Raw genomic sequence first — 14,382 nt, forward strand, 5'->3', positions numbered from 1 at the left:
GACAGCTTCCCTGAAGTGCTGTCGGAGTTCACCGACTTTTCCCAGGAGAAGGAGTACAATGACAACCTGACTTTTTACTTAGTGTTGGCTCTGGCTGTGGTCTCCTTCCTCTTCATCACGTGTGTAGTGGTCATTATATCAGTGAAAATCTACAGATGGAGACAGTCTCGCATCCTGTATCACTCCAGCCTCCCTGTGATTCCATATTATCCTCCACGTTACTCAGACACTTTGGGAACAGGGACTCTGCCACATGTGTACAACTACGAGGTGTGCAGGACGACTGACTCCAGAAAGAGTGACAATAAGTTTGGAGGAGCTGGTGGTCAGAACGTGTTGATAATGGATCCCAGTTCTACAGGGACGATGCAGCGGATACAGAATGAGAAGAACATCTTGGATCAACCTGACTCTCCTCTAGAGGTTAGAATACTTTAGACCACAAAAACCTACACAGTACTAAACAGCAACTGTTTTCATTATAGTCTGTCTAACGTCAGCACTGTAGATAGCACCTGATTAGTCTTCCATAAATGTTTTATTTAAGCGGGCTCTTTAATTAATCTGAATGAAATCAGCTTTATTGCCAAGTTTGTACAGACAAACAAGGAATTTGTCTCCGGTACACTTTGCTCTCAATGATAAAGAATGCCTATTTTTTACTAATATGATAAATAAGCTTTGAAATTTTTCTTTTTATGTGTTTTCTAGAAATTGTGTTTTTATGTGTCATTTCACTTATGTAAAACATTTCCTGTTGGAAAGCAACGCCACAAATTTAATATTACTCAACAAGCATGTGTACAGTTACAAGTGTTATTTCTCAATTGCAGTTCCGTGATGTGAACTCTCTGGGCCGCTGTTGAACAACGTAATGCTATTTGAAATAGTATATATACAGAAGGAGAACCCCTTGCTGTTTCTCAGTAAGGATGGGCTGCTCAGAGTAGCACATCGATATAAACATTAGTAAAGGAGTATATCAAACTGGAATATATTTTCCTCGTTATTGGTTACATATAAAAGGCATCTTCATTATATACTTCCTCAAAAGGGCTGACTGGGATAAAAGGAAACGGCTATATTTTTCTTCCCGATGTAACAATGAAACGGCAAGTACTGTTGTTCTTCTCTGCCATCGCTTTCCATTCGGCGCTCGGCCAGGTCAGCTACTCCATTCCAGAGGAAATGACCAAAGGGTCGTTGGTTGGTAACATAGCTCAGGATTTAGGGCTGGAGCTTAAACGGTTACACGCGGGTAAGGCGCGCATTCATACGGGAGACAATGCAGAGTACATTCAGCTTAACAAGGAGAGGGGGCTCCTCACAATCAAAGAAAAAATAGACCGTGAAGCGCTCTGTGGTCAGACAACGCCTTGTGCTTTGCATGTTCAGATTGCGTTAGAACACCCCATAGAAATATTTTCCATTACTGTAGAAATTACTGATATAAATGACAATGCTCCTGTATTTGAAAAGGCAGAGAGGAGGTTTGAAATTAGCGAGTCTGCGGTCGTCGGCTCTAAATTCATGCTGGAGAAAGCAATAGACCCAGACATCGGGTTGAATGGTCTCCAAAGCTATTCCCTGAAGCCTAATGATAATTTTATTCTTAAGGTGCACAGTCAGTCCGACGGTGGAAAAAAGGCTGAAATGATTTTACAGAAACCTCTAGACAGAGAAAAGGAGGAGTTTATCTCATTGTTGTTAACTGCTGTAGATGGCGGAGAGCCGCAGAGGTCCGGCGCGATGCAGATTCATATTACAGTGTTAGACGCTAATGATAATGCTCCTGTTTTTACACAGCCCGTTTACAAAGCCACAGTCCAGGAGAACTCAGTTAAAGGAACAACCATTACTAAAGTGAGTGCCTCTGATGCAGACAAAGGCTCTAATGGAGTTGTAAGCTACGTTATAGAAAATAGCGTAAAATCTATTTCAGACATTTTTCACATTACGGAAGATGGTGACCTAATTCTACATGGGCCTTTAAATTATGAGAAAGCCAAAAAATATGAAATTGATTTAGAGGCAGTGGACCGAGGAGGTCTTTCTGACTCCTGCAAGGTAATTATTGATGTAGCTGACATTAATGACAACAGTCCTGTTATCAAAATTATTTCGTTATCTAATTTATTGGCAGAAGATTCGAAGTCAGGCACAGTGGTAGCTGTAATGAGCGTAAGTGATCCTGATTCGGAAGAAAATGGTAAAGTCCGATGTGCAATAAATAAACATACGCCTTTTACGATCATGTCTGCATCCGGTAATTTATATAGTTTAGTTACAGACAGTGAATTAGATAGAGAACGAGCCTCTGAGTATAACATAACAGTGACCTGCTCTGATGAAGGAGTCCCCTCCCTCTCCAGCAGCGTCACTCTCACCTTACAGATCTCTGATGTGAATGACAACGCGCCTGTCTTTGAGAGGAGCTCATATGAGGCCTACATTGTAGAAAACAACACACCAGGTATCTCTATATTCACAGTGAAAGCCACAGACGCTGACTGGAACCAGAATGCCCGTGTTTCTTACATACTGGAGGACTCCTCTGTTAACGGAGTACCAGTCTCCTCATATGTGTCCGTTAGTGCTGATAGTGGAGTCATCCATGCAGTGCGCTCTTTTGACTACGAGCAGATCAAAGATTTCCATTTCCGGATCAAAGTGCAGGATGGAGGCTCTCCTCCGCTCAGCAGCAACGTGACTGTGAAAATCCTGATCCAGGACCAAAACGATAACCCACCCCAGGTTCTGTACCCAGTCCAGACTGGTGGTTCTGTGGTGGCTGAAATGGTGCCTCGTTCAGCAGATGTGGGCTACCTGGTGACTAAAGTGGTGGCTGTTGATGTGGACTCTGGACAGAACGCCTGGCTCTCCTATAAACTGCAGAAAGCCACAGACAGGGCGCTGTTTGAAGTGGGCTTACAGAATGGAGAAATAAGAACTATCCGTCAGGTGACTGATAAAGATGCTGTGAAACAGAGACTGACTGTTATAGTGGAGGACAACGGGCAGCCCTCTCGTTCAGCTACAGTCATTGTTAACGTGGCGGTGGCGGACAGCTTCCCTGAAGTGCTGTCGGAGTTCACTGACTTTCCACACGATAAGGAGTACAATGACAACCTGACTTTTTACTTAGTGTTGGCTCTGGCTGTGGTCTCCTTCCTCTTCATCACGTGTTTAGTGGTTATTATATCAGTGAAGATCTACAGATGGAGACAGTCCCGCATCCTGTATCACTCCAGCCTCCCTGTTATTCCATATTATCCTCCACGTTACTCAGACACTTTGGGAACAGGGACTCTGCCACATGTGTACAACTACGAGGTGTGCAGGACGACTGACTCCAGAAAGAGTGACAGTAGGTTTGGAGGAGCTGGTAGTCAGAACGTGTTGATAATGGATCCCAGTTCTACAGGGACGATGCAGCGAATACAGAGTGAGAAGAACATCCTGGATGAACCTGATTCTCCTCTAGAGGTTAGCATTTAATAATCATAAAAAGCCTACACGTAAAGAAATGTATTGTTAAAAATATTCACTGTCTTCTTTGAGAATTTTCAAAGAATAATTACAAAACATTCGTTCGAAAGTATTATTTTCAGCACTTCGGAGAGCAATATTATAATACTTCATACTGTGTCTGTCATACAATGTGATAAATAATTTTTCTTCTGCATGCTGATTCTTACATATTCACTTTAATGAAAATTGTTTTACAGTAGGCCATTAACCTTAGGGTCTTCGTTGCACGGTGTTTTTATTTTTATTTTCTCGCTTGCATTTTGTGCTTTACATAGACATGTCCTGCAGTTTTGCTGTCTGGACTCAATAAGTCGCTGTTGTCTGCTCCGTTGCAATTGCAATATTTAAACAGCACCACCACCTCCTCATTTCGATGCTTTGGATTGAAGAGGAAGGCGTATACCGCTTTGTCTTCATTTGTGGATTTTTTTGTACACTAGAACGACTTCAGCATATTCATTTTCCCCTACATTCTGAGGATTATATTCCTATACGTTTTCCTTTTATGGTTCTTCTTTCGTTGAATGGACTATCAGGAGGCTTTACTGTTCTCTTACCAACATTTTCCTTAAACAATGAGACGGCAAGTACTGTTGTTTATATCTGTTCTCTCTTTTAGTGCAGTATTCGGTCAAGTCAGCTACTCCGTTCCGGAAGAAATGGCTAAAGGTTCGTTTGTTGGTAACGTAGCTCAAGATTTAGGCTTAGATGTTAAACGCCTAAGATCCGGGAACGGCCGTGTTTATTCTGGTGATAGGGAGTACGTCGAGCTGAATACGGAGAGAGGAGTCCTCCTTGTCAAAGAAAGAATCGACAGAGAGGCGTTATGCGGTGATACGTCACCATGCGCCCTGCATTTTCAGATTGTGCTAGAAAACCCTATGGAATTTTACAGCGTAACAGTTGAAATTATAGATATCAACGACAACGCTCCGACTTTTGAAAAAGCTGAAATCAAATTCATTATTAGCGAGTCTGTAGCTGTTGGAGCAAAATTTGACTTAGAGAGAGCTGCGGATTTGGATGTTGGAATGAATACAGTCCAAACCTACGTCCTTATACCAAGTGGTCATTTTTTACTGAAACTACAGAATCACGCTGACGGGACAAATAATGTAGAAATGATATTACAGAAACCTCTAGACAGAGAAAAAAATGAGTTTATTTCATTGGTGTTAACAGCTGTTGATGGAGGAGAGCCACAGATGTCCGGAACAATGCAGATTCTCATTACTGTGTTAGACGCGAATGATAATGCTCCTGTTTTTACGCAGCCAATATACAAAGCCGCTGTTACCGAGAATTCTGCAAAGGGCACGGTTGTGACAGCTGTTAGTGCCTCAGATGCTGATCAGGATTTGAATGGTAAGATCACATATTCCATTACGAACACTATGGATGAGGTTAGACAAATTTTTGAAGTGAACGAAGAAAATGGTGAAGTTAGTTTAATCGGCCGTATAGATTATGAAAAGAAAAGGCATTTTCAAATCAATGTACGTGCAAGAGATAATGGAGGACTAACTGATTCTTGCAAAGTGATGGTTGACGTTATAGATATGAATGATAATGAGCCAATAATTAAAATTATGTCTAAATCAGCTGTAATATCTGAGAGTGCAAACCCGAATACAGTTGTTACGATGATTAACATCCAGGATCCAGATGCAGCAGAAAATGGAAAGGTTCAATGTTTTATGAATGATAATATTCCCTTTCATCTTAAACTAAACACAAATAATTTCTATAGTTTGGTGACAGACAGTGAATTAGATAGAGAGAGAGCCTCTGAGTATAACATAACAGTGACCTGCTCTGATGAAGGCGTCCCCTCCCTCTCCAGCAGCGTCACTCTCACCTTACAGATCTCTGATGTGAATGACAACGCGCCTGTCTTTGAGAGGAGCTCATATGAGGCCTACATTGTAGAAAACAACACACCAGGTCTCTCTATATTCACAGTGAAAGCCACAGATGCTGACTGGAACCAGAATGCCCGTGTTTCTTACATACTGGAGGACTCCTCTGTTAACGGAGTACCAGTCTCCTCATATGTGTCCGTTAGTGCTGATAGTGGAGTCATCCATGCAGTGCGCTCTTTTGACTACGAGCAGATCAAAGATTTCCATTTCCGGATCAAAGCGCAGGATGGAGGCTCTCCTCCACTCAGCAGCAACGTGACTGTGAAAATCCTGATCCAGGATCAGAATGATAACCCCCCTCAGGTTCTGTACCCAGTCCAGACTGGTGGTTCTGTGGTGGCTGAAATGGTGCCTCGTTCAGCAGATGTGGGCTACCTGGTGACTAAAGTGGTGGCTGTTGATGTGGACTCTGGTCAGAACGCCTGGCTCTCCTATAAACTGCAGAAAGCCACAGACAGGGCGCTGTTTGAAGTGGGCTTACAGAATGGAGAAATAAGAACTATCCGTCAGGTGACTGATAAAGATGCTGTGAAACAGAGACTGACTGTTATAGTGGAGGACAACGGGCAGCCCTCTCGTTCAGCTACAGTCATTGTTAACGTGGCGGTGGCGGACAGCTTCCCTGAAGTGCTGTCGGAGTTCACTGACTTTCCACACGATAAGGAGTACAATGACAACCTGACTTTTTACTTAGTGTTGGCTCTGGCGGTGGTCTCCTTCCTCTTCATCACGTGTTTAGTGGTTATTATATCAGTGAAGATCTACAGATGGAGACAGTCCCGCATCCTGTATCACTCCAGCCTCCCTGTGATTCCATATTATCCTCCACGTTACTCAGACACTTTGGGAACAGGGACTCTGCCACATGTGTACAACTACGAGGTGTGCAGGACGACTGACTCCAGAAAGAGTGACAATAAGTTTGGAGGAGCTGGTAGTCAGAACGTGTTGATAATGGATCCCAGTTCTACAGGGACGATGCAGCGAATACAGAGTGAGAAGAACATCCTGGATGAACCTGACTCTCCTCTAGAGGTTAGTCATTAGAGATAGATTTCAGTATTTATTTGTTATTTTTATTTCCGTGTGAGTCAGGCAAATGTGAGATATTATTCCACACTTGCATTCAGGACCATGGATAGTGGTGAACCTTGCATTGGACAAATCCTTTTGACTTGATATTTGCACTGTTTTTTATTTGTTTCAAATTCAAAATGTCAGCATGTAAAATACTATAGTTCAATATATGAGTGTTTTTCTACCTAATTGGTTTAATCACAATTTTTTCCCTGAAAATGTAGCGCAAGCATTTTACTCCTTAGACCTCTTTAACTCATAATATGTATGCATTTTTAAATTTCACCCTTATTATATTAGGGAAATGTATGTTTTTTTCTCGACAACAATGGTTGCCAGTGGGAAACCACATAGTCTATGTTTATACAAATTCATAAATTTGACCAGTTTCAAGATATATAATATATAATAACACAAACATGTGCAACATACTACTACTAGCCATGTCTATGATTTTGTTTAAGACTTTATTAGAAACAGAAAGATACAATAACAATGCATTAAGAAGAAAACTAACAACAATTCAAGTATTGTATTTCATAATATAGTTCAATAACTTTAGAACTGAGAATGTTTGTATTTACAAAATAAGAGCTGAGAATAGTTTAAATAGATCAAATGAAAACATATTGTGGCAGTAGCTTAGATTTACTTACTGGCAGCTAATATCAGTGGCCAAAAAATGGTGTACAGTATTATTAAAGTGTTATTAAGCAAAAACAGAAATCAGTAAAGGTAGGTATTCAGTGTACCTTAAGCAGTGCAAAACGGTGTAAACTATGGGATATTATCAATGACAAAAATCCAGATATTTACTTTAGTCTCATGAATCAGTTTCACTATAACAGCCACTTTCAATTGCATTTTTTTTTTTTTTTTTTCAAGTGTAGGAATTACTGTAATGTAGTGCACACAACTTTGGGTCTCTTTTAGGTCTGAAAGTAACAAAACATCTGAAAGTTATAAGCTGTGTGGAAAAAATACAACATAATTAGAAGAAAACAACATTTTTAATATACAGCACAATACTTAGTTTAAACTTTTTTGGGGGTGGGGTGAGGGGCAATGTTAATCTGTCCACACCTAACAGGACGGGTGGGGGAAGCTGTCCCGATGCTGGCAATACAGAGAGCTGAATCCAATTGTTGGGATGGGAACTAATGTAACTAGCACTGCTAGTTAGGGAAACACTGCTAGCTATGGTTTCTGCAAGCGAAAACAAATGAGTTGCTTGCTTTTCTGCTCTTATGAGCAAAAGATGCAATTAGGCATACAATTTAAGTTATATATCAGTAGCAGACCCTTTAAAAACAAGTGTACAAAATACTGCAGTTATATCTGTTAATTAGGATATTTTACTTACTTTCTCTTGTACCAGTTTGAGACGGACATTTCCTTCCAGTGGTGCAAAGTAGGAAGTGAAGAGGCCTGGTCATGTGACCATTCACAATAGTTACATGACTTTGATACTATTTATCGGAGAGAACATATTCTTTTATTTAAAACTGTCATTAGTTGTCCAAAGCTAAAAAAAAAAACACACACACACACACTTTTGGAGCTTCCAGAAATAAAACATGACGGGTTAATACATCCCCGACTTCCTTTAATATTTATCAATTTTCCACTGTATGCTTTTTAACGCATTTACAAAAAATAACTTTTCTTGTTATAATTTTTCGTTATTAACTCTCTCCATGTACCTGCACTGACTCATCCTTCTTGTTCTTGTTAGTTTTTGCCATGCTGACAGCTATGTATTTTTTACCCATTTCATCATAGTTCAACTATCAGACTTTTATTAGGAGTATATGTATTGCAGTTTTGATTTTTTAACTCAGAGGGACGCTGTTGACCAGTGTGTGTTCGTTTTATAGTTGATACTCAAGTGGTGCCTCCCATCGTTTCTACATTTTAGAAAGACGCAAGACATGGACATGCAGTGATGCACGGATGTATATGAGATCTTACCACCTCGAGTCGGAATTTCGTTCTTATTTTCAGGATTTCTTACATTTCAAGCAGACTTTGGATCAATAGGAAAATACGTGAGGTTTAACAAAGGGTTTGTGAGGTGGATTTCAAGACGCATTCCGACATGGCAACGCGACTGCAATTGCTATTGTTTTTCTTGGTCTTCTCCCTCGACACAGCGGCTGCTCAAGTCAGCTATTCTGTTCCCGAGGAAATGGTAAAGGGCTCTTTTGTCGGTAGTGTTGCCCAGGATTTAGGCCTGGATGTGAAAAGACTAAAAAGTGGCAAAGCTCGGGTTTTCACCCGAGACAGTACAGCATACGTCGAGCTAAACAGAGACAGGGGGATTCTGCTACTGAAAGAAAGGATAGACAGGGAGGCGCTTTGTGATCAAATGATGCCTTGCGCTTTGCATTTTCAGATATTATTGGAAGATCCTATGGAATTTTACAGTATCACCGTGGAAATAACAGATATAAACGACAACCCTCCGACGTTTAGAATGAGTGAGGCACAGTTCAATATCAGCGAATCGGCGCTAATTGGTACAACATTTACATTAGACAGAGCCACCGATCTTGATGTGGGTGAGAATAGTCTGAAAACATATAATCTGAAACCCACTGATATTTTTTCTCTGAAGGTGAATAATCAAGGAGATGGTAGTGAAAATATTGAGATGGTTTTAAATGCCCCGCTTGATAGGGAGAAAAATGAGCACCTTTCTTTGATTCTGATGGCGGTGGATGGGGGAGAGTCGCAGATGACCGGAACAATGCAGATCCTGATCAATGTTTTAGATGTTAATGACAACGCTCCTCTTTTCACACAGCCTGTTTATAAAGCATTTATAAAGGAGGATGAAACGATTGGAACGACTGTCTGTAAAGTCAGCGCAACGGACGCTGACAAGGGGGCTAATGCCCAAATAATGTATTCAATTTCAGCTCAAGATCATGCATTATTTAATATAGATAAAAGAAACGGTGAGGTCACTTTAAACGGGAAAACTGATTACGAGAAAGCGAAAAATTACCAGGTTATTATCCGAGCAAGGGATGATGGTGGACTAACTGGATCTTGTAAACTGATAGTTGATATAATAGACGTGAATGACAACCGCCCAGATATTCATATTATGTCTAAATCAAATCTGATTTCAGAAGATGCAAAACCAAACACCGTTGTGACTATTATAAATGTGGAGGATGCAGACTCATCTGAAAATGGGAAAGTGCATTGCGTAATTAATGATAATGATTACTTCATATTAAAGTCAACATCAGAAAAATTTTACAGTTTAATGACAGGTAGTGAATTAGACAGAGAGAGAGCCTCTGAGTATAACATAACAGTGACCTGCTCTGATGAAGGAGTCCCCTCCCTCTCCAGCAGCGTCACTCTCACCTTACAGATCTCTGATGTGAATGACAACGCGCCTGTCTTTGAGAGGAGCTCATATGAGGCCTACATTGTAGAAAACAACACACCAGGTCTCTCTATATTCACAGTGAAAGCCACAGACGCTGACTGGAACCAGAATGCCCGTGTTTCTTACATACTGGAGGACTCCTCTGTTAACGGAGTACCAGTCTCCTCATATGTGTCCGTTAGTGCTGATAGTGGAGTCATCCATGCAGTGCGCTCTTTTGACTACGAGCAGATCAAAGATTTCCATTTCCGGATCAAAGCGCAGGATGGAGGCTCTCCTCCACTCAGCAGCAACGTGACTGTTAAAATCCTGATCCAGGATCAGAATGATAACCCACCTCAGGTTCTGTATCCAGTCCAGACTGGTGGTTCTGTGGTGGCTGAAATGGTGCCTCGTTCAGCAGATGTGGGCTACCTGGTGACTAAAGTGGTGGCTGTTGATGTGGACTCTGGTCAGAACGCCTGGCTCTCCTATAAACTGCAGAAAGCCACAGACAGGGCGCTGTTTGAAGTGGGCTTACAGAATGGAGAAATAAGAACTATCCGCCAGGTGACTGATAAAGATGCTGTGAAACAGAGACTGACTGTTATAGTGGAGGACAACGGGCAGCCCTCTCGTTCAGCTACAGTCATTGTTAACGTGGCGGTGGCGGACAGCTTCCCTGAAGTGCTGTCGGAGTTCACTGACTTTCCACACGATAAGGAGTACAATGACAACCTGACTTTTTACTTAGTGTTGGCTCTGGCTGTGGTCTCCTTCCTCTTCATCACGTGTTTAGTGGTTATTATATCAGTGAAGATCTACAGATGGAGACAGTCCCGCATCCTGTATCACTCCAGCCTCCCTGTGATTCCATATTATCCTCCACGTTACTCAGACACTTTGGGAACAGGGACTCTGCCACATGTGTACAACTACGAGGTGTGCAGGACGACTGACTCCAGAAAGAGTGACAGTAGGTTTGGAGGAGCTGGTGGTCAGAACGTGTTGATAATGGATCCCAGTTCTACAGGGACGATGCAGCGGATACAGAGTGAGAAGAGCATCCTGGATGAACCTGACTCTCCTCTAGAGGTTAGCTTTTTCTACTGTGCTTTACATTGTTTGTGATACGTTTAAATAATTTGTCTTGTTTTCAATACCCTGGCCAGCGACTCGCTTTCAATTTGATCTGTTAAGTTTTTTTTTTTGTTTTTTTTTTTTTTTCATATGAGACAAATTTTCACTTGTTCATCGTAACTTATAGTCATCTTTTCATTGAGTTTCATCATATTTGCATTAGTTGTTTGGTTTTTATGTTTTGAAATACGTTGTTTGTATTTTTTTCTAAAAATTGGTTGAGACATTGTGGTTTAATTCTTAATGGGGAAAGGGCAAGTTATTTTCTGATTTCTTGGAGCACTTGTTCGTTTTGATCTCAAAGTGACGCTGTTGGCTAGTTTGTATCAGATACTCTGCAGACTCGTTGCACCTCACATCACGTCTTTATTTTAGAGACAGAAAGAGACAGAAGCGAAACGTGTCGTCTTGGATTTACTCGATATCCTGGATCTTCTGCGCAATTATTGTTTGCAATAACGCATAAGCCTCTGTGGATATTTATATTGTTGGATACAAATACATTAAGTTGATGGTACTTTGCATGAGGATAACGTCGGACAAACAATGAGAGGGCAAGTGCTGTTGTTTTTCTCGGTCCTTTGCCTCTGCTCGGCGCTCGGTCAGGTCAGTTACTCCATTCCTGAGGAAATGCCGACGGGCTCTTTAGTCGGTAACATTGCTAAAGATTTTGGTGTGGATATTAAAAGACTAAAGTCAGGAAAAGCTCGAATATTTAGTAGAGACAGCGATGAATATATTGAGCTGCATAAAGAAAGGGGCGTCCTCCTCATCAAAAACAGAATAGACAGAGAGGCACTGTGTGGACAAATGACGCCCTGTGCACTGCATTTCCAGATTATATTAGAAAATCCCATGGAATTTTACAGAGTTACTGTTGAAATTACGGACATTAATGACAACCCCCCTTCCTTTGAAAAGAGCGAAGTGAAATTTAAAATCAGTGAATCGGCAGTCCGTGGGACTAAATTCATTTTAGATCGTGCTGTTGATCTCGATGTAGGCGTAAATGGACTACATACGTATAAACTTGAACCAAAAGAGCATTTTGTGATTACATTAAACGATCAAGCAGACGGCTCAAAGAATGTTGAAATGATTTTAGAGACACCGCTTGACAGAGAAAAGCAGGAACGCCTTTCTTTGGTTCTGACTGCGCTGGATGGGGGAGAGCCGCAGATGACCGGAACAATGCAGATCCTCATCACTGTTTTAGACGCCAATGATAACGCTCCTGTTTTTACACAGTCGGTTTATATGGCTTCCATCAGAGAAAATTCACCAGTAGGAACGGTTGTAATGGCAGTCACAGCGACAGATGCAGACGAAGGCTACAATGGTCGAGTAACTTATTCAATATCTAGTATTATAGAAAATGCTCGTGGGGTGTTTGAAGTAAATGCTGAAAGTGGTGAAATTACTCTGAGAAGAAATGTTGATTATGAAAAAGCTCAGTCATTTCAGATGAATATTCGTGCAAGTGATGATGGTAGCCTAGGTGACTCGTGTAAAGTGATGATTGATGTTAAAGACGTAAATGACAATAAACCCAATATCCAAATCATTTCTAAGTCAAACGTCATTTCAGAAGATGCCAAGCTCGGTACTGTTGTGACAATGATAAATATAGAAGACGCAGACTCAGGTGATAATGGAAAGGTCCAGTGCTCTATAAATGAAAATATTCCGTTTGTAATGAAATCCTCAACCGGAGACTTTTATAGTTTAATAACAGACAGTGAATTAGATAGAGAACGAGCCTCTGAGTATAACATAACAGTGACCTGCTCTGATGAAGGAGTCCCCTCCCTCTCCAGCAGCGTCACTCTCACCTTACAGATCTCTGATGTGAATGACAACGCGCCTGTCTTTGAGAGGAGCTCATATGAGGCCTACATTGTAGAAAACAACACACCAGGTCTCTCTATATTCACAGTGAAAGCCACAGACGCTGACTGGAACCAGAATGCCCGTGTTTCTTACATACTGGAGGACTCCTCTGTTAACGGAGTACCAGTCTCCTCATATGTGTCCGTTAGTGCTGATAGTGGAGTCATCCATGCAGTGCGCTCTTTTGACTACGAGCAGATCAAAGACTTCCATTTCCGGATCAAAGCGCAGGATGGAGGCTCTCCTCCACTCAGCAGCAACGTGACTGTTAAAATCCTGATCCAGGATCAGAACGATAACCCACCTCAGGTTCTGTATCCAGTCCAGACTGGTGGTTCTGTGGTGGCTGAAATGGTGCCTCGTTCAGCAGATGTGGGCTACCTGGTGACTAAAGTGGTGGCTGTTGATGTGGACTCTGGTCAGAACGCCTGGCTCTCCTATAAACTGCAGAAAGCCACAGACAGGGCGCTGTTTGAAGTGGGCTTACAGAATGGAGAAATAAGAACTATCCGTCAGGTGACTGATAAAGATGCTGTGAAACAGAGACTGACTGTTATAGTGGAGGACAACGGGCAGCCCTCTCGTTCAGCTACAGTCATTGTTAACGTGGCGGTGGCGGACAGCTTCCCTGAAGTGCTGTCGGAGTTCACTGACTTTCCACACGATAAGGAGTACAATGACAACCTGACTTTTTACTTAGTGTTGGCTCTGGCTGTGGTCTCCTTCCTCTTCATCACGTGTTTAGTGGTTATTATATCAGTGAAGATCTACAGATGGAGACAGTCCCGCATCCTGTATCACTCCAGCCTCCCTGTTATTCCATATTATCCTCCACGTTACTCAGACACTTTGGGAACAGGGACTCTGCCACATGTGTACAACTACGAGGTGTGCAGGACGACTGACTCCAGAAAGAGTGACAGTAGGTTTGGAGGAGCTGGTAGTCAGAACGTGTTGATAATGGATCCCCGTTCTACAGGGACGATGCAGCGAATACAGAGTGAGAAGAACATCCTGGATGAACCTGACTCTCCTCTAGAGGTTAGCTTTTTCTACTGTGCTTTACATTGTTTGTGATACGTTTAAATAATTTGTCTTGTTTTCAATACCCTGGCCAGCGACTCGCTTTCAATTTGATCTGTTAAGTTTTTTTTTTTTTGTTTGTTTTTTTTTTCATATGAGACAAATTTTCACTTGTTCATCGTAACTTATAGTCATCTTTTCATTGAGTTTCATCATATTTGCATTAGTTGTTTGGTTTTTATGTTTTGAAATACGTTGTTTGTATTTTTTTCTAAAAATTGGTTGAGACATTGTGGTTTAATTCTTAATGGGGAAAGGGCAAGTTATTTTCTGATTTCTTGGAGCACTTGTTCGTTTTGATCTCAAAGTGACGCTGTTGGCTAGTTTGTATCAGATACTCTGCAGACTCGTTGC

General features: G+C 41.5%; 1 protein-coding gene across 40 annotated transcripts in view; it reads left to right on the plus strand.

The window, feature by feature from the left end:
• The window catches only part of LOC124860211 (protocadherin gamma-C5-like), a 295,710-nt gene that overhangs the window by 221,312 nt on the left and 60,016 nt on the right, over positions 1 to 14,382 (plus strand). The window contains exon 1 of one of the 40 annotated variants that reach the window (XM_047353300.1): positions 996 to 3,486. The exons of 33 other annotated variants lie outside the window; for them this stretch is intronic. In XM_047353300.1, coding sequence (XP_047209256.1) covers positions 1,105 to 3,486 — 2,382 coding nt within the window. In that variant the 5' untranslated portion in view covers positions 996 to 1,104. Of the gene's footprint in view, positions 1 to 995; positions 3,487 to 3,976; positions 6,489 to 8,469; positions 11,011 to 11,459; positions 13,987 to 14,382 lie in introns of those variants that run through there. 6 more of the 40 variants (XM_047353299.1, XM_047353316.1, XM_047353298.1 and 3 more) reach the window with 6 other exon arrangements.

The sequence above is a fragment of the Girardinichthys multiradiatus genome, chromosome 23, assembly GCF_021462225.1.
Source record: "Girardinichthys multiradiatus isolate DD_20200921_A chromosome 23, DD_fGirMul_XY1, whole genome shotgun sequence".
Lineage (NCBI taxonomy): Eukaryota > Metazoa > Chordata > Actinopteri > Cyprinodontiformes > Goodeidae > Girardinichthys > Girardinichthys multiradiatus.